The sequence below is a fragment of the Apteryx mantelli genome, chromosome 5 (assembly GCF_036417845.1).
Source record: "Apteryx mantelli isolate bAptMan1 chromosome 5, bAptMan1.hap1, whole genome shotgun sequence".
Classification (NCBI taxonomy): domain Eukaryota; kingdom Metazoa; phylum Chordata; class Aves; order Apterygiformes; family Apterygidae; genus Apteryx; species Apteryx mantelli.
The window spans coordinates 36,552,692-36,574,673 of NC_089982.1; the positions used below are offsets into that span (position 1 = coordinate 36,552,692).

The following is a 21,982-nucleotide window of genomic DNA, read 5'->3' on the forward strand; positions in this document are numbered from 1 at the left end:
TTTAGTCCAACTTTGTACTTAAAGACCATAACAACAGTAAGAGACAAATACACTGGGCTGCAACATGCTATCACATCTATAAACAAAGAAGCTTTGAAGGTATAATTTTTAAGACTTCTCATTAATGCATCAGTGATTCAACCATCACGCAGCATTTCATCACAATAGGAAGAGTAGTGCAAACTTTTCAGTCATCCAGCATCAGAAGTATGTTATGAGCTATTCAGCCTGGGACAAGAATACACTGTTCCATGAAGATACAGCTTATGTTTTAGGGATTAATTATTTCTATTGATGTATTTTTTCTCAAGTAGGGGAAAACCAAATTTTGCATATATTTCCTATGTGATGATAGGAACATAAGACACGAATATGGAATTTAGAAGTCAAAACTATGCCGTGAATCTTCAGAAGCTTCAGATATATTTATTACATGGTCTGCATCAGTGAGGTATCTAGAAGGAATTCAAAGCATACCCACCAAATATGCTCAAATTAAGTATTACAGTCCTCCTACTCTGTACTGAAGTATAAAGCTTTGTGAATGCAGAATTAAAGGACTGAGTGGAAATGAGAATCAAGATCTAAACAATTAATACCTACCAAACTTAGAAGGTGTGAAAATCGATTAGAACCTACATTCAAAATTAACAGGTATATTTTTATCTCTCTGGAATACTAATGCATATTTAAAGAAGGAAAAAAGCAGCACAGTTCTAACCCTTAGGTTTGAAGATGGTTATCCAAATCCAACTTTCAGTGTTGCATTTTTGATTCTACAGAAAGACCTAGTGGAACAGTCACACTGCTTCACTTCTCCTCAGCAGGGTGTCAATGCTAAGATTTAATATGGGCAATTTCTCATTTTTGATGAACTCCCAGATAAGGTGTTTTTCTAGCATGGTTGCATATCACATGTTCTAAATCCAAAACATTCTATTAATGCCCAAATACTCTGCACAGTCATTCCGGCATTTTTGTTCCCAGCAGGAAATTTATTTTCTAGAATACTCACTCATTTAATTTTAAATATCCCCTGTGATGGAACTGCCATCTTTTTCTGTGGAAGAGGAATCTGAAGGGCAACTGATCACAGAAAAAGGAAGTTTAGATTATATTTCGCAGTCTAAGCTGCTTTTTCTTTTCCTTTATATCTTCCTATAATCCCTAGTGTAATAAGGATTACTTCAATAGTAATACTCGAAAGAAAGCAGAATGCAGCGAGCAGAGCAGTTGGAGCTAAGGAAGAGTCAGTTTTGGTATTAGCCACCTATTTCCTTCTCCTTCAGCACTGCTCTGCTTATGTATCAGTACAACCATCAGGAGCAGTGGCCCTCTTGTCTGTGCCTTCTTGATTATGCTTTCAAGTTATTGTCATTTATGTTTCTCCTGGCTATTGCTGTTTATTCTATTTTAAGTGTGTGTCTGTGAGTCTTCTACCGTGCAGCTGAACAGCAACATATATCTTCTCACATGCTTGACTACACAGTGAGCCTTCAAACTGGTGAGAAAACAGGGGAGACAAAAGCAAGTGTAAAAACTAGTTTCACGAATAAAATATCTAAAAAATGAATAAATCAAAAATTTTTGCAAAGGTATCTTCTTTTAAGAGGCTCTCTAAACGTACCAGTTATTTATTTCACTGTGGGAGATGTTTGGGTGTAATTCATTTTCCATGCAATGGGACAATAAACCTGACACTGGAAAAAATTATTATGGCCTGCATGAGCAAAAAGGATAAAGCTTTAAGACAATTAAGATGATACTCAGTTTTGCTTCTTCTCACCTACTGTCTCATTAGAAATCCTTCTCCCTGACAGTGCACCACACTGCCTATCATTTAAGTTAGGAATTAAGTTACATTGAAATTAAAATAAAAGATCATTCTATGCAAAAATTGTATAACTTACATTTTTTCTTGTCCATCCACTCCTCCAATTCAAAATACCGAAGTGGTGTGGATAGATCCAAAACACCAGCTCGACATTTAATGCAGGCCATCATTTTACGGTAGTACCTTACAACTGCTGGTAGGGATAGTCCATGACTTGTAGCCTGTAATTAAAGATGGAAGAAATAAGTGAAGGATGACTAAAGAAACAATGAGAAGGTGGAACTGAGAGGTGTGCAGTGTATACAAAAATCTTAAAAGGAAACATAACAAATTCCATTGCAGCAAATACATATGGACAAACACCTAAAAACAATTACTCCCTAGTGCTGATAAGGAGTGGCCCTTTCCAGAGGTGATTGGATAAAATGATTTTGGGATACTGAGCCTATGAAAATTACAGAAGTAGATCAGGAACCATGGGGTATAGAAAATACTATCTGCACCTGATCAGAGTCTGAGGGGAAAGACAAGGTTCTGTATCTCAGCAGAAAAGAAGTGGAACAGTGAAACTTGGAAAGATCAGAAACTTTGTGATCAGCATTTGATTTTTGATTAAAGGTATGTCATGGGAGAAAAAAAAATACATTTGTTTTCTACGGCCCAGGAGCAGATATCAAGAAATGACATTTCACCTCATCATTAATTATATCAGCAGAAAGAATTCCCCTCTTTCAGCATACAAAGCAAGGAAATATTTTTAAAGGTTAAAGGTTACCAAATAATCTGGCTTGTTTTTTTAATTATCTTATTTTAGGATTCTGGAAAACTAATAAAATAAACAGTTTAATGGATTACTCAGTTCCTACTAGACCCACTTATTTGAACCAGGTTTAATTTTTCTTATGGTATACTACTTAAGATAGAAGGCTTACAACTTACCAGAGAAATGATATCTTAACTAAAATTATGCAGTCTCCATTAGCACCCAACCTCCAATATGCATAAGCTCTTTTAACTCATTACAAACACTGAAATGCAAGGCCAAAGTGCATATTATGGGTCTCTACTACGTCATTTCTCAGGAATTGGCATTTCATTTAGCAACACTAGCTGAAAAACATGAAAAACATAGAATCCTTGACTTTTTTGTTCAGTAGTTAATGTTTAAAATGGAGTGGGAGAGGAAGAGATACAATAAGCAGTCTGCTAGTTTCAGCCTCTTTTTCTACGTGAAAAACTGCAAGCCCCAGAATTAACAGTACAATATGCAAGTACACCAAGACTCTCTGAAGGCAGTGGGATCAAATGTCACACAGGCCATTCACTTCTAAAAACTAATGGAAAGTCTTCTTAAGAAAAAGTGTTGGAAATGGAAAATCAAGTCCCAGCTATCAGTGATTTTTCTCTAACCTTCAAAATGCAGAACAGCGATGACAGACAGACTAGTTGAGCACGGTTTTTTTTCATAGCAAAGCAGTAATAATCAAGAATTCTTACACTACTAGAATTTAAACAATACATGGATTAAACAACAAAGGCATTACCTTGATCTTTATTCTTTTGAATGCCCTGTGTTCAAGCCATCCTCTCACATATCTTTGAATGCAAATGACTGCTTTAAGTACTTCTCTACTGCTAGGATGTGTTCTGCTATCACGAAAAGCTTCAAAGACTTTCAAGTGAGTTCCATTTTTCTTTATCTTCTTCGGAGTTTGAAGGTCGAGGTGTCTGTCACTAGAAATGAAAGTACAGAGATTTGTTTTTCAGTTTGGTAGACAAATGCTTGAACTATGAATCAAAATGCTAGTAGACAAATTGTAACTCATACCTAAAATAATTACAAAATCCTATAGAATCCTTTTATTTATATGAATAGCTTGAAAAGAAACTTTTGATCATTTACCATCTATAATCACAGAATTAGTATCCAAACTTGTTTGCCAAATGTTTTGCTGAAGATCTGTAGATCTGCACAATGCTCATGGCCTAGTAAACTAGATGGATTAAATTATTATTATTTTAAACATTGCTAACATTTTGAATCCCTATATAACTGTGCAGTTCTTTCATCTACTTTGATTTTTACAAAATGGAGGACACAAAAGGGTATTAAAAGTCATATTTTATATGAAGAAAAGTTTTTTAATAATGAATTTGTGTTAAGACTAAAAAAATAATTTACCTACCTGCTGTTAGAGCAAAACTGGTAATACTAAGTGCAGTACATAGACTCACTGAAACCCTTAAATGTCTCTTCCATCTTAATGCTAATTTTCAGGGCTTTTATTTATGTGTATTCATTAAACTTGTTAGGCAATTTTCAACAAAAAGATTTTTTACTAGAACATGGAAATGGACTGAAAGCAATCCCTCTCATAAGGACACCCAAGAAACGCTGTACTAGAGATCTACTTGTCAAAATAAGACAGCAGAAACCTCAGAAAGGCAACGATATTCAATAATGTGAATTGTGTATGTATTTGCCACTGTAAAATTAACAAAAACAATTTAAAAAAACATGAAAGCTCTCAACTTTGTCTTAGCATGTAATGGGGAAAAAAAGAAACACTCCAAAGTCTCATCTCTACAGTACTCCGCTATGATTACTTGACTATGTCCCAGCTGAGGGAATGATCAAAGTATGTATGTTGGATATTCAAAGTGCTAGATTTTGCATTCCAAACAGTGTAACTGGCCAAACTGTAAATCAAAATGTACCTGAGGATTTTTTCATATACCACATCTATAGGTTTCTTTTTTCTGAAGGTATAATTATGAATGGAAATAGTCATTTTATAGTTAAGGTCATAACTAGCTGTATGCTCTAAAGTCAGTTGTAATTTTGCTTACCACATCCAGACTGTGATAAGCAAATCCTTTCAGACTAAACCAATCTGCTTGAAATATCATTGTGCTGAGAGGAAAATGTTTTTTGATGTCTGATCTTAATTAAGCAAGGTGCTAGTCAGATAAAAAGAGAGAAATGGTAATCTGAATATTTCTCAAAATCTTATTTTTTGCTTTTTGTTGTTTTTACTTTTTTGTGAAGTTGTAATCATTTGTTTGGAGACAAAATAATTTAATTAGGAACTCAAAGTAATTATTTTCTGGTCTTCTGTAACACTTTCTCCCTCTAGCCAAGCACCTACAAGATTTCTCATCAGATTATCTTCTTATAATAAAAATGCATCAGTTGTCCTTATTCAGCATTCCACTCTGTGCCACAAAGACAGATCTGCCCCATCAATCATGATCTCTCTACCCGCTAAAAAAACCTTTCAGGTTTTTCATACAACCTCTGACTATGGGACCACAATTCCACTGCTCACTTATAAGCTGACATACTCTAACTCTTTCCACTGAAGAAAGAATTCATCCCTCTGCCAGCTTAGTTCAGCTGAGTACCAGCAGAGGCTGTGCATTCATTATTCTCCCCAGAGTTTCTATCAGAGAAGGACAGCATTTTAATTTGCTTGTAGGGTATTACAGAAATTGCAGTTTCACAGGTTACATGAGGAATGCCCTGAGTGGACTCATCACCACAGTCCTTTCTATACAGTTCTTGCCAGTTTGCAGCTGATTTGTCTGCTCTAAGACAGCAGCATGTGCAAAGCTTGAGGATATCCAAGCGCTACTGCCCTGGGTAGATCAGAGGCACTGTCAATGAAGACCAGGGAACATCATCATCAGATGGACAAGAAAGGGAACTACTTGACTTATTACATACAAGGGCATATGAATACACACAGAATTCAGTATTTCTGTTATTTTTTTCTAAACTTTGAGAAAAGGTTTATCAGAGGCAGTTATCTATGTTGAGAAGGCAAGTCCCATTGTGTTATCTAATAAAGTTTTAAATGTTTTCTTAACATTGTTTTCAGATTTATAAGTATTCCAGATAGAGTTTGACTTTACAAGCAAGACCCCCAAACCAGTAGATAAGTTGTGGTAGAGGTAGGTTATTTGGGGAAGGCAGGGCACTTGGAGTGAAGGAAAGAAAGTCTTCCTAAAACTAACAAATTTTAAGTTAACGCTTTTGTATGGAAATGTGTTTCAGAACAATTTTGAGTTTGTAACCACATACATTCTTTGTTAGAGCCCTGGTAACACAAATGATATCAAAGACACAGACAAGTGCTTGTTTGACAGATGAAATATACAATCACTGTCTGCGCTGCAGCTGTCTTTGTAAAGCCAAATTCATGCTGCAGGTCTGATGGCAATGCATTGAATGGGTCTTCCTACCGAGTTATGCGTGTTGCAATTTTTTTATAATCTCTTACTTTAATTTCATGCAATTTATATATGCTGATTAATAGTGTAAAACTATATTTAATATGACCTGGCACTGGTGTATAAGTGATATTTTTTGATATTAATATTCTGTATTGTTCTTAAATATTAATTTATTTTTAATGTTGCTATCAAGTATCACTGTTCTTTCTCTTATATGCCACAAAAATTCTACACTAAGCTACCTCTTGCTGAATGTGATTTTTATTAGTTACACTATGTCTAAATGATGCCTTTTATAAGAAAATTTGTTCTTGGAATAGCTAGACAGAAAAAAAAATCAAGTTTTTTTTATTGATGAGGGCTTAGAACATACTAGAGCAGAACAAATATCAAGTATGATGTTTGAAAGGGAATTTCTATCAAATCAACAGTTTATCTGCATTAACATATATTCCATCAGCTTTAAATTTTAGTTCAGATATTGCTACTAATTAGTTTTGGCTGATATTGGAGTATTTTGTATGCCCCACTTGTAAAAGCTGTTTTCCCATCTGTTAATAGGTTGGAAGTGATTAAAGGACACTTATTTTGGCTGTTGTAAAGGCCAAATCATTTTAAAGCTGCAAATATGTGACAAAATCAGCTAAAGGTTTGCCAAGTTCAAGACCTGAATTTCCTAGAGTTGTGATGTCTGATTCCCTCCCCTCCTGCCTAAAGTATCTATCAGTTTTCAGTTATATAAAAGCAAAAATTCAGCCTGTGACAGGCCACACCTCCTACCTATTTGTTTAAGCAGAAGTTTTAACAAACCTTCAATGTGTTTCTGATCTCTATCTAAAAATCATTTCTGCTGTTTGTATACCAAATTTGAAGCATTTCTTCTGAGATCTTAAGCAAAAGGTGGTTTACAAGAGTTCCCATTATCACAATATTTGAATACCTATGCCTTCTCTTCTTGTCTGTCATTTCATCAGTGTGCATAAGAGAGCAGAAAAAAAGAGAAATAGTTAATGTGTGAAACATCAGAGGAAAAAGGAGAATACAAAAAAGAGGTAAAGAATGGGATGAAAAGGACCATCATGGACAGCGAGCTGGGAATCAACAGTAATCCAAAAACCCTCATGGCAAGAGATTTGTGTGCCACATATTGTGAAACAATTCAAGCTTTCAGTTCTAACTGGGGAAGAGTATTTCAGTCATATGTTTAACTTAATCGAAGATATGAAATAGCCTTGTGCAGAGAGCTGAAACAACTCTTGAATACCATTTACGTCTTATGGTCTAGCTGGAGGGGTTAAGTGAAATTTAAGGTGCAGCATGTAGGCAAATCTCACTTATTAAACTATAACCTGCCTTCTCCCCGTATACTTAACTTGATGGTATCAGGATAGAACCCAAGCTGACCCTTGTAACAACAGAGGTATGAAAAGAGTATTCAAACAGATATTCTAACCCTGGTTTGTCCGCAACCCCCTGAATATATATATATATTTTTTCAGGATTTGAACTGTGATACCAAAGGGAATAGACCAATAACTAACCCTAGACTTACTCACTTCGTCTGCAAATTTAATTTTATAAATAAGCAACATAGTGCTACCAAAATATATTAGACCTACCACCTGCTTTGTACTACTTTAATGGAAAATCTGTCAAGCACTTTCCTTAATGATTATATGTCTTAAAAATTCAAAAATGAAAGGATTATCACTGAAATCATATTAATCTGCAAAGGATTAACAGCATACTGTTGAAAGACTTCATGAACTGCAAAAGGAGAGGATCTGAAATAAAAAATGCAGAGAGCTTTTCATATAAATAGTGCAGAAAAAGTGTAAAGGTTGAAGCAGAAAAAGCAAAAATGGATTGAAACAAAGAATGCTGATCTGAATTAAACAGTTCAGCTTTGAAAAGAAAATCAAATTGTAGAAAATGTGCTATAAATTATAATATACCTTACCACCTGTATAGACTTTACTCATTTTTTCCATATGTTTCTGTAACCAGATGTGCTCTCATAATAGTTTGCAATTTTAAACACATCTAGATACATTATCTGAAATATCTTGTTTAAAAAACAAAAAAAAATGTATTGAACATTCTGAACCTAATGAAGCATTGAGAAGGAAGTCTGGATTTCCTGCTGATGCAGTCTTTTTCTTTAATAGATAGGAAGACCCCCACAGTTTATAAAATACTTCACCTTCAACACTACACAGCTTAGCTTTCAAGATTTCCATGCACAAACAGATTAGTTTATTTCTTTGGTATATTTTCCCTGCTTGTAGGACAGTAATGAAATCATGCCAGGCATCTCTTGTTACTTAATGGCCAACAGAGTTCATTTCATTAAACCTAATTCAGCAGTTATCCATATTCACGGAGTCACTTAAAGCCGTGTTTGATTTTAGCTTTAGTGGGATATAACAATAAGCTTAAAGTTAGGCACATATTTAAAATACTATGCTGAATCAGGATGGTTGCAACTGCGTGCTACCTGAATAAAGTTAAAATTAAGCATATGCTTAAGGGTTTTGCTGAAAAGAGATGGAGTGCTGAACTGGAGCCCAGTGACTACTTATAAGTGTCAGCACATTCTCAATCCAGAAATTATCACTTTACAAATAAAATCTTAAGATATGCATATACATAATCAATGTTTGGCTGAGTAGAATTTTGACGACCAGCTAATTACAATTCATGCAGATATAAATTAAGAAGATGATGAAACACTGTTTAAACTCAAAGATACATCTCAAATTATTCACTCAGGATGTACACAGAAGATAAAAAATGGCAGTAAAACAACATGGAGGCATAAAGACCACCCATTATGGCAGGCACAATAATAGCTTTAACTTCCACTTGAAGACAATTATCAGCATCAGTGGGCCCAATTTAGTTGGCCTCAGGATCTGATACTACAATTTGCCTAGTGTCCTGAGGTCCCAGTGATGTTAGTGAGAGGTTAGGACACACATCATATAAAAGAATCTGGTTCATCACATAAAAGAATCCAGAATTCCCATTCTGGAATTTTGCAACTTAATGACACTGAAAATCTATGGGTTCTGCTTGGAAATAACATAAATACAAGACTAAGACACATTCATGCTTCCTCATGCCTTTGTCTGTTTTCAATATTAATTACAAGGAGAAAAACATGGTCTGAAAATAAATAAATCAGTTTCATCTGCTGTTATTGTGACAAAAAAGGAATAGGAAAGAAGTAACTGCTTTTCCTCCTTTCTGACTTAACACTAGACACAGCTCTCTTCATTTTGCTGGCTTGGAAATCTATCACAAACTGGAAAGACAGAAGAAAGATAAAAATTAAATTAAAATAAATTTAAGTAAATAGGCAAAATCTAAGACAGCTCACAACTGCCCTATATTTCAAGAACTGTACATATACTTAAAAAGGTTTTAAATCTACACAGAATTTATCTGAAGGCCTTTACTGAGCAAAACTAAAATGTTCAAAGAAATAAACTCTACCTAATCTGTAACACAAAATGTCAGGTATGAGCCTAGCAATACTTTGCTTTATGCTCAGATGTACAGGTTGAAAAAGGGTAGATTTTGCTTTCCCCTTTCTGTCTCCTCAGTGAACACTCCCTGACTGCTACATTTGATGACAATTTTAACAATGTTTTCATTTAATCAGTTATGAAAACACAAAAAGCACAAACATTTGCCATCCTTTTTCTCCTCATAAAAGTACTCAGTTGTGTAGATCAGGCCGTATGACTTTTGCTGCAATTCATATCTGAATTGGTTACCTCTTAAAAAGGATACATTACCTGTAAAAGACTCAGAGAAAAGAAGAAACAGTATATGATACATACCCCACCTCAGATGTCCTTATCCAGTATGAAATATGGCCTTTCCCATATACATTTTAATTCTCGTGTTACTAAAACTAAATGATGAATAAAGCACTATAAAGAATGGATATTTGGCATCACACTAAAAACTCACTCATCCCAATATGCTCTCCCTGACACCAGCCAGCAAAGGAGTTCTAGGCAGGCATAAGAAACATTGCACATTCTGGTTGATTCTTCTCCATTATAGACTCCTGATAATCAGGAGAATAATCAGTTTATTGACTGAGCTATACCCTTATTTTTAATAGCCACTGAAAAATCAATTAGCCATCAAATTGTCTAAGCTCTTTTTGATGCCTTCTATATTTTCAAACTTTGAAACATCTGTGGCTGCCTGTTTCACAATTTAATTATGCATTATATGAAAAAGATTTTTACATTGTTTATTTTAAGTTTGCTACCTGATGATTTCATCAGGGCCCTCTTGTTCTTGAGCTATAAAAACAAATAAATGTCATTACTCTTTATTAGCCTTTTCCTACTATTCAAGATTTTATCCCTGCTGTTATCTCTGCTATCCAGATCATAAGATACTGAATCAAAGGGTGAAAAAATGGTATATGACCAGTAAACACAACATAACTCATTTTCTATCCTGAAGAATCACAGTTTATTTAGCCTGTCTCATGACAGAAAGTATTGCACACCACTGGCAATCCCAATCACTATCTTCCAGATTCTTTTTCTTTCTAAGATGGCCTGACCGGCATGTGGTATTTTAGATATGGATACACATTAAGAACTATGTCCTGATCAGCAGCCAGCTATGTGGGTGCTTTCATATCCTTAAAAATTTCTGACCAGATTATCAGTGCTACATCTGGTCTCAGCTAGTCTCCCTGTCAAGGACCTGATACATTTGACCAGATGAAAAAAAGACTGCACGTCTGACGGTGATTTGCTCCTATCTGACTCATGAATGAGTCCGACTGGTTGCATGTTGCTGTTGCACATATTTTTAGCTATGGTATGTTTCAGATCCTGCTCCTTAGTCTTATTCACTCAAACCAGAGTCTCAGACTCAACTATATACAAACCTTGCCCATTATCTACTATCTTCAGCCCCACCTTGCTCTATGGACGTCCTGCTATTTCAGCCCAGCTTCCAGCCATGCTATTCTCCCAACTTTGAGAATGACAATTCTATTAATTCTTCTTCTGACCTGATGTGCTTGGCTTCCATTGCTAAGTCCTGATTGTATTCTCTGTACACACTGCTAGCTATCTGCCTCACAGTAACACAGACAAGCTGATGTTTTCTGTCTAGCCCTACATTCTTTTCTTTCCCATACCTAACTTCCTAATTATATTTTGTACTCCCTTTGGTGTGGAATTAGCAATATCAGAGAACTAACCATAATGATTCCAAGTTCTTGCCTGAGTGAGAATGCTGAATTTAGAGCTCATTCTGGTATACATGAATAGTTAGAGTGATTCCCTTCACCAACCATTGGTATTACTTTACACAATTAGGACTTTTTCAAACATGCATTTTTATAATGTTTTTATGAACAAATAATAAAACATTTGATTTACATGCTAGATTAACATCTGCAATGCATTAAGTACAACTGAACCACTTTTTCCAGCATGATATTTAGCAAACATACCCATAGAGCCTAAATGCTAATTGCTCAATATCATTTTTTAATCAAAGAATACAGGTGTTAAAAGTCAGTGCATTACTGCAGATGTCAATCATGAGGCATCAGTTACCCCAAAATGTTAGAGAAAAACATTCTTCTTGTGAGGCTACTACACTCCAAGCAATTGCTATTGCAGATAGAGGACCTGGCTGTGCACACTTTTGTATATTTTAGGATTACTAGCCACTAGTGCAATTAAATGGTATTGGTGGGAGATCTAAAATGCAAAAGTATCCTCAGGAATAGTCTTATTTAAAACTTCATTTTATAGGTGTCTAGTTCTTTGGTCATTTATTTAAGAAGTTCTGTGTCATCACTGAGCAGTCCTGTCCAGTTTGATTGGCTTTTATAGTAGCTTGGTGTATGCTGGTCTTCTGTTTTTGATCTGGGAATTTGAGTCCTGTAATTGCTCCTCCCAGAACTATAGTGGCTAATGCCTGTCATTTTATCAGCCCCGTTCATCCACTTGGAAACCCTGTCAGGCTCAAACGGCATATGCTGACAGGCTAATCTACTTCTTAGTTCATGTGGTTTAATGCCAAGCCAATGTCTAATAAAGTCACTATGATTTAATATAAAGAGGAAACCACACTTTTTATGCAACTGAGGTGTGACTAGATAATTTAACGCAGTCTGGATGTAACACCAGCTGCTTGAGAGAAAACATGAGAAAAGAGTGGACATATAGGTGCAATAAGCATATTATCTGCATATGACTGTAAGAGTCATTCTCCAAAAATGAATTTCTGGATAATGGTCCCACACTACAGTAGGTGACTTTGAACATTTGTGGGTATAAATGAATGAATTCACTGCAATATAAATACTTCATTATTTTCTAAATTACCCCAAATATATCTTAAAGATTAACATGAGATTACCCAAATGCTATCAAGACATTGTTCAGGTGATTCTTGGGTACCAATAGGTGATTTTGATTATGAGCTGAGAATAGAAACAAATATACTACTGTGCATATGATCGTGATTTGCCAGGACCAGATCATTATCTCTGAAATTCATAAATCAAGTTTCAAGTTTCTGATATTCATAAATCAAGTTTCACAGGATTCATAAATCAGGTTTTCAAAGTCTTCAAGGTTAATTTCAAAACTGAACATTTTTATATGCCGATAAACCATTGATCAGCAGACCGCTACCCTTAAGGCTTAATACAGCAGAGAACAAAAGTACTTTTCAGATGAAGAATCAGTTCTTTCTTAAGTTAACCGCATAACTTGAAGTCTGTCCTCTTTTAATAGTAAGAGAAATCATATCATTGCCCCCTGAAAAATAAGAGATGAGAAATACACGCAAAGGTTTTGCTTAAAGTTTGTACTAGCCATGCTATTTGATACATCGCTATAACAAGAGAGTCAAACAGCTTTATCTTCTCAGAATCTTCCACATAAAACAGTGTAGTGAAGCATGTGTTTGACTCAGAATGAGCTGTTCCCACTTCACACTATGATGAGCCACTTGCCAATTGAGTTCAGTCTCCTGCCTCCCACTTGCAAAAGAAATTTAATTGGCTACTACAGCAATCTGTACTCTGATAACGTTGCTTAGAGAAAAAATTGTCTCATCTGAAGACCATGTACAGTGTTTTTCTTCCATAGCCTTCTATTTGTGCTGGTCCACCATCTCAGTATGTAGTCACCCTTCAAACAGCCATTCCTCCCTCTAGATATCCCATAGCATCAGCTCATTTCTATCTAGGAACATCCAAAAGTTCACAGTTCCTTTCCTTTGCTTCCCAAATTACCTTTCAAGTCTCCAGTATGTGGTCCAGCAAGTTGTGTACACTTTCATCTGAGGCTGCCTCCTCCCTTGAATTCTAAGTTTTATTCTGCCTGAGACAAGGGTGGCCTGCAATAAAGACCTTGCTTCCACTTCACAAGCCACCTGTTATCATCTTTGCCAACCTGCCAACTCCTCTATTGCTTCCCAGTCCTGCTGCTCCCCAGCCCACTATGCCATCTGCACAGCAGGAATTCAGAGATGAACTTACAAAGTGTTAGAAGTCTCAGCTTTGTCTCAGAGCCGGTGCTGCTTTGTGAGCAGAATAATTATTCTGGAATAAAAGTAACTTTTATTTAAGAATAATGTCTGTATGGAAAGTTATTCCAGAATCAAGGACAGCAAACTAATTTATTCTACTCTAGGTAGGCTTACTCTTGTGCACAGGGCCCAAGATCTATTTGTGAATACCTTAAATACCTTAAATTTTCTCACCTGGACAGGATATATACGGTAACAATTGCATTAAACTACAGAAGGAATGAAAAATGATTCAAAACATCATTTGAAATATACATTTCTAGCATTTCTGGAATTGGAGAGAAGCTGAAATGCAGGACTCTGACATCTCAGAAGACTGTTAAGACTTCTGTCCCCAATTTTTTTTTTTTAAATTAACTTGCAATGAAACCACACAGATCACTGCAGCCTCGAACAAATTGGACTTAGATTGTCATTTGAAAGATTGGAAGAGATGACTAGGGAGAACCTAGTCTGGGAGACCAGAGGGAGAACCCAGCTCATCTATTACAGTTAGTGGTATCATGCCACAGCAACTCAAGACCTTAGTCTTGGTCCCAGGCCCCCATGATGTATGCTGCCTAAATACAATAAATACAGGACAGTTACTAGCCCAGATAATTCATGATTACAGTAAAAAAAAAAAATCAAGAGACAACAGAGGAATACAGACAGATGAAGCAACACAAGGGAATAATGAAATGACTTTGATCAGCATGATATGGAATTATCACAGTACATCAGGAACTTAATGGTTGTTGATTTTGTTACTATGAATGGTTAATATTAAGAATGAACATAAATTGGACTGAAGAGGTTGTCTGGACCATCTACAAGGAGTTTCTGCCAAGCCTACAAGGTAGCACAGGAAAAATACATACGGTTGCATGCTGAACATTAAAACTGGCATCATTCATCAATGGGAAGAATAGAAGCTGATCGTTCTATTGTGAATCAGAGATGATAGAGTGGAAAAGAATGTTTCACATTTTGTTCAATTCAGATTATTATGATATTCTGTTTAAACTGGTAAAATCGAACCATGGAGCCACTTTGCATGATAAACAGTAGAACTGTTTATCAGCCTTGAATCATAATGCTGGAATGGGTAATTCACAGCTAGCTCTGAATGACCTTTAGATTTAAATAACTGTCTCCTATTCTAGGTCAAGTACAAAACCCTACCAAAGTACAAATTGCAAGCAAACCAAGCTATCATAGCTCTTAAAACACTACAGTTATTTCCTACCAAAGGGAAAAAAAATCAATAATTCAAAATAATGGTATTCTGGTAATGTTACACCTTGTCTATAATCCATTCATTCTCATATGCCTTTTGGGGAAAGGTTTTACTAAGCATATTTTAAAGTTTAATGAACCCATTTTACTTTTTTTGCTTCTGTTAATTTTCCAGAGAATACATGAAAGCCATTCTAAGAAACAACAATGCCCCTTATGTGTAGATGTAAGCAAAGCTACAGGCACTTTCTGAGCACACTTTCTGCTTTATCAAGATTCACATGCTACAGTGATCTCCGGTGCCTTCTCATTAAAGACAGTGCAATCAAACATGGAAATATTCTGCAAGATGATTTTCTTTCCACATGAAGCATGTTCACTAACAAAGATGTCTTTGTGGATGACACGCTTTCTACTACTTCTTCCCTACTTCTTGTCTGTATTTTAATCCAGATTAGTTTTTCTTCTTGCTAGATTAGATATTATATCTGGTTTTCATCAAATAAATATGCCGTGAAGCAAGCATATATGTTTACATGGTAACACACCTACCAAGAACATGGGTATTGCAAATAGAAAGCTGAACTGATATTGAAAATAATTGAAAGCATATTCCTCAGAATCAATTGTGAAAACAATGCAACTGCATTGGCAAGACAGACTTATCTTCAAAGCATCTTTGGAGAAAGTAGCTCAGTCATGTTATCTATACAAGTTAAAGGTACTGCCCTATCTTTAGATAATGTGTTCATTACAGGCTCATTTATATCAGCATCATATGACATGTCATGATTTTGAAGTTCAGATTTGTTCTGTTGCAGAACAAAATCAAGAGATTCTACATATTGGCTAGGGCATTCACTTGAGGTGCAGGAAACTCATATTGGAGAAAATGCCCTGAATGAATTAGCACAGGGATTTCAATTTCAGTCTTTCACAACCTACCCAAATACCCCCTTGCATACTTGGCTTCATGAGAGTTAGTATTTTGTTTTTCTCTTTTCCTCTCCATAGCAGATATTCTAGGCCTAAGAAATTCTTCTTGACAAAAATGCCACTGAAACTAACACATTTTTGGGGAAAAGTACTTCAGCTGTAGAGCTTCAGGATTTGTCTAAAGGCAGGGTATGTTTCTTAGTCATTTGCGCCTTGTAAAGAAAATGTAGGCTTATCCTTGCTGAAATAAACACTTTTCATTTAGCTCAACAAGGCAAATTAAGTCTCTGTTCCTAATACAAGTGTTTGCAGTTTAGCATGAGATACTCCCACTCCCTAAATTCCATAAACTCACCCTGGACTTAGTTTCTCAGCAGTGTCAGCTCATGACACTGAGTCCTTTTTCACTCCTTCCATGGAGACAGAACATTCCAGGCTTATCTCATCCTTTACACCAGACAAGCTTAATAATCAAGATAATATTTATTTTATGAAAGGTAAGGTCAAGAATTTTGATTCAAGATTAGAATAAATATACAACACAATTCTAACTGAAACTTAATGATCAGGTGCCTCTCTGGTACTTAACCTCTTTTACCTAGACGCCTCAAGACTGTTCCATGCTGTCAAAAGTGGAAATTTACTGCATTCAGCAATACTTCTTTTGGACCTTATTCTTGATCTAAAGCCAGATAAGGACACTAATTCCAGCCTATTCCATTTGATTTTTCCTCCATCTCCTCCCCTCTCTCTTTTTTATATTAATTTCTTTCATAGTATTATTTAGATATGGACGCAGCCTTTGGACTTTTCACTTTTCCTCAGGAAAACTTGCAGGCCTTCAGCTGGCAAGAGTTACTTCACTCCATCATTTCATACCTCTATAGGATTCTTAGTTAACACCTTACTTGCACCTTTAAAGTTCTTAACATAAATTCCTAAGGCATTGCGATTGTTAGAACACTCTTAAGGTTGCATGTTACAGCATTCCATAGCCACATATCATTTTGGATACCTTTCAGTTAGCTTATAGTCACCATCAATCTAAGCTTGTAACACAGACTAAATCTGACATCTTTAGGCATGCCATTAGCATTGACAACAGACTTAGGAATACAGTAGCTTCACTGAACTGTCTCTAAAGACATGCTGCCTTTGTCCCTGTCACTGAAATTTTCTGGCATTTTGACTGATCAGCACTGTTTAACAAAACATTTAATGAACTATTACCAAAACAGTCTCCCCAAACTATCCTCAATAATTCTATTATGCTGTAAACTAAATTTTATATTCCGTGCCTTTACTGATGAATGTCATCCAAGAGATCTTTAGACAACCACACTTTTCTATTACAATTTTCAAACCCTGAAAGGACAATATGAGGCACCAATTTGCAGATAATTTCTGAGAGGTCACTTGTAAAATACAAAGTTTAAGATGTAGGACAAGGAATCCCCAAAATAGAATCATTAGATATTTAGTATGCACAGATCATTACTCTAGGATACACAGTCATTTACTCTTTTAAACTTGTTTTATTTTAAATACAGTAAAAAAAAATTCTCAGCTACGCAATATTTTATATTAAATCAATTCCAATTCCAATCCAGTTCCTAGCTCTGGTTTCTTATTATTTGTAAGGTGGAAAAGGAAATAGGTAAAGGAGAGCCTGCAGTGCATTGATCTGAAAGGCTAGAGGGAGGTTACTAACGGATTTCCTCATGGATGTGTGTCACTGGTGAGCATATTAATACTTCCCTTCATGTTTGGCAGAGTAGAAGAGCAGTACCAGTGAACTGACATGCAGGTGGGAAACACCATCAGTAAACCAGGAAGACCAAAGTGTCATATAGCAGAAGAAGAATTGGATGACATTGTGAACTGGCATTATAGAAATGGATTAAATAGTACAAAATCCAAGTTTATAAACTAAGTGACTAATGAGAAGGAATTACTTTAGTTTGAAGTAATGGTGGAAGAGGAAGACCTGGATGTCTCAGTGAGTTACAGCATGACAATAAGCCATGGCTGAGAGAAGTAAATTTGACCCTAGAAATATCAGGTAAGGGAAATCTTAATGCCATTCTATGAAGTGTTGTATTCTGTATCACTCTGGTCACTCAGCATTCCAGCAAGATGAATTCTGACTGGATTAGGTGAAGGGAAATAACTGTTAGGATAATGAGGGCAATGAAGTGTGTCCCATATGAGAGGAAACAAAAAGTAGTTTGACCTCTTTTACACCAGAAGAACAAAAGCTGACAGTGGACACAATTGATTCAGGCAGGAGTGGGTGTGAAAAGTCAAGGAGGGAGAACAGCTATAAAACTAAACAACAATGTTGGCAAAATACAGAGTGAGTATAAACTGGCCATGCCTAAATTTAGGGTGAAAAATAAAGATTTTTCACTAGCAGAGGAGACCAGACCTGTCTTCCAGTGGAAGCAGTGGGAGTGAAAAAAAAAAAAAAGTTAACTAGGTGTAAAATAGTGCTTAATAAATATCGAAATGGCACAGTTACCTACAGCAAGAAGGTTCTGGATTTATCAGGTAAAAATAACTCTCTCTGTCCAAAGTCACTGTCTCCTTGTGAATTAACAGACTCTTAGGACAATTTACAAATATGACTAAATTACAGTACAGCAAGAAAAGTACTTATTTGTATAAAGGCTGGATTCACAGGGTTTTCTAAAGGTTACAGAGAACGATTATCTGACTGTATCTATCTGAGGATGACTCATTTAAATGAAACTATCATTATAAGCTTTTTGGTATAACATCTCTCGGTTGAAGAGGTGCTGGAATCTCAACTGCAACTAGCCAAAATTCTGTCCAAATCAATTTATGTTATCAAACCTTCTCCCTTCTTTAATATTCAGCTTTATTCACAGATAGAGGCTCCTTTTTAAGAATGAAAGAAACACTTAAATAAAAAAGAAACGTTCCCCCTTTTTTTCTTGCAAGACTTTTGGTCTTCACAAGAATTTGGCTTACATATGTTAAAAAATATTTTATTAAATAGTAGGATCTATTCACATCTAATGTCAGACAGAAAATTTTAAGTAGGACCTCCAACAGCTGCTTGCTACTTTAAATTATTTTTAACATTTTTATACCCCAAAGCCATAAAGTTTTAAAATCATATCTATATATGTATATTTAAGTACTGTTAAATATTTCTATTGCTTTCTGGGCTTTACCTTATGTGTGACTATATAACTTCAAGAATCTGTAACCTTTGCAGTGTTGCATATTTTTTAGAAGTATTTGTTTAAATTACTATAAAGGTTATCATTGTAATTTCAGTTATCCAGTTGTAACATTATATTTCATAAGGCTAGGTCAAATAATTTCACCTTTCTTAGCCCACTGGGAAGAAAGCTTACACTGCTGGATAGTGTATTGTAAAAATCAAGTTGGTGAAATAATGACATAGCCAGGTCATGAAGATGTGAATACTGGAAGCCAAATATCTGTCTTTCCAGCCCTCCTCTCAAAAAAAGGGTTAATCTAGACAAAGTGATTTGAGTTTTGATCTTAGGATGTAACACATGATGATCAATATCATTTAAAAGTCTGTGTACTCAAGAAAAAAAGTACTTATAAAAAAAGTACTAAAAAATAGTACTAAAAGTACTAATTTAGTTTAGTTAAAACAGGGATCTGTTCTTCATGTCTCTATGTAATATGGCATATGTATGTTATGTAATAAGCTTACATTCATGGAATTTCTACTCATTCGAATGAAGTGCATTAAGAGTGAAGCATTGCTTTGTCAATAGTAGTTGGAGTTCACAAGAATCACAGGATATCTGGTTAGTCTGGAATTTCCTATTTCTTTTCTGAGCCCAAAACCTTGGCTCCTCTTCCAACTTTAAAATTTGTTCCTCTGTTTTGATAATAACACTGCTTATATATCTCTATAGTAGAAAGCAAAGTTCATTATTAAAATGAAGGAATTTCTAATGTACACAGACTTGATCTTTCCTCACCAATACTTGACCATTTTACATACCTCCTTGGCCTTCATTTTTATGTGCCTCACTTGATTGTGCTCCTTCACAAGATTTGGTGCAATCACTCCTCTCTAGTCTTGGTATACTTTGTCTGTTGGGAAGATTATTGTGTTTTTGAACAATATGTCATTTATTCAAATTACTTAACATTTTTTATTTGTCCTCAAGCTACTGAATTATCTCCTAGTAGTTTCTGTTCCCAGAAGTGTTACTGGGATTGACATCTGCTTCCTACAAGGTCAATCAGGAGTTTCCATTAACCACTCATCTAGAGCTATGACAACAAAACTAGTAAAATCTCAGAATTTGCCTTTTACTGTATCACTTTTAATGCAGTCTCACAAATATTTTCAATTGAAAAATAGAAAGCTTCATTTTTATCCAGATAACCTCCATAAAAAGGCATAAAATCAGCTGGCAGAAACCAGGAACAGGGCTGGCTTTGAAGCTATTTTGAAGAAACAGTTTGAGCTCTTATACAAGTACAGCTCCACCACAGTCAGTACAATCTGTGTGCCTTGTGCTAAATCTCAATTTGGTTCTCATTATAATGTGGTAATATACCATATTTAACATGTCCTGAATGGTAAAATATACATACACTACTTTCCTTTTCTAAGAAAGCGCTTCTCTATCAGCTTCAGCTAACTATTTCAGATGTTACCAACCTCCACATTTATGAAAAAGACAGAACTTATGTTACCTAAATTAATTTGGGTGAAACCCTTCCACAATTACTCTATAGCATAAAGCTATCAAGATTCAATGACAGTTCATTCCTCATTCTCTTTGCTCTTTTTTATTTAGCTTTAAGGTTAGGTGACAATACAAGACTGTTGAAATATCTTTAATATGTTGAACTGAATATTCAGGACATTACACTTATTTCTTAGGCACTGTTTTATATGTATTTTAAGTCTAGATTGTCACAAAAGAAGTGACCAAAAAACCCCAGAGTTTCTTAAGTCAGAGAAGATACGAGGAAATGTCATAAAAATTCCAGATATGTAAAAATTTGCTGCAAGAAGGAAAGAAGTTATCCATTCTTATGTTACCTGGGGTAAAACTGATGTAATGGGCTGAAGCTGCAGCAAATGAGTTTTTAGTTAGACACAAGAATAAACTTTGTAATTACAGTTAAGCACTAAAATCTGTTTCTTAGGGAGGCTGTAAAATCTGTATTACTAGAAGTTTTTTGGAACAAGTTAGAAAAAACATCTATCGAGAGTGCTCTGGATAAAGGTGTTCCAACTGAGTAGAGGATGGATGGATTACCTGATCTCTAGAAAGACCAAGGAGCACTATTTCATATGATTATATGATATGTGATTTATATTATACTATATTTATGTAATCATATGAATATAAAAATGTTACCTTAGAACCCCCTTATAAGTATGGTGCTCCAAGTTTTTAGACGGAGTTATTCTAGAGTAGAAAATGAAAATGACAATCCTACAGAATCATTCACTCTTCCTAAAAACTTCCTGATGAGTATAATTGAAAATACCGCTTTTATTTTTCACTGCAAAATTACTTTTCTTGCAACATTTACTAAAATATAAAAAGTCAAAAAAAGTAAAGTGAAGTATTTTTATAGTTCTGAAATTCAAAATATTTGGACACTTTTCCTTTGGAAGATGTTTTAAAGACTTTTTGTACTTTATTTCAAGAATATTTTAAATTGCAGAATTTCCCATGAACTGGAATTCCTGGTTCCAATACAACTTTATTTAATGAAAAAGGCACAAAATATTTGAAAACATGAATTACCTGCTTATATTGTAAAATCAAGTATTTAACTACAAGTTCTCAAAAATAATTAATCATCTAATATTTTTGCACAAATGAATGAATGTAAGCAGTTCTTCCATCAGATGGTAGCTATTGTTATGTTTTCTACATAATAATATAAATTTAAAATGGTAGCACACAGCCATACTGCAATAATTTTGATATTGATAGGGTGAAAGAATTTTCTGCTCTAGATTCTGAAAAGAAAATACAACTCTGACTTCAGTGGGTGCACTGTAACTCTAGGGAGAACAAAGAAGCTTGAAACCTTTTGCAGTAGATGTGACCATTTCAGAAATACTAAACCAAATTTGGCTTATGAAATGAAAATCCAAATCAAGCCAGTTTTGCC

At 35.1% G+C, this 21,982-nt stretch overlaps 1 protein-coding gene across 1 annotated transcript in view; it reads right to left on the bottom strand.

Moving 5' to 3' along the window:
* The window catches only part of IQCM (IQ motif containing M), an 81,276-nt gene that overhangs the window by 36,046 nt on the left and 23,248 nt on the right, over positions 1 to 21,982 (bottom strand). The window contains 4 exon segments of the mRNA XM_067297028.1: positions 1,911 to 2,055; positions 3,379 to 3,568; positions 19,676 to 19,740; positions 19,836 to 19,927. Of these exon segments, the coding sequence (XP_067153129.1) occupies positions 1,911 to 2,055; positions 3,379 to 3,568; positions 19,676 to 19,740; positions 19,836 to 19,927 (492 nt within the window).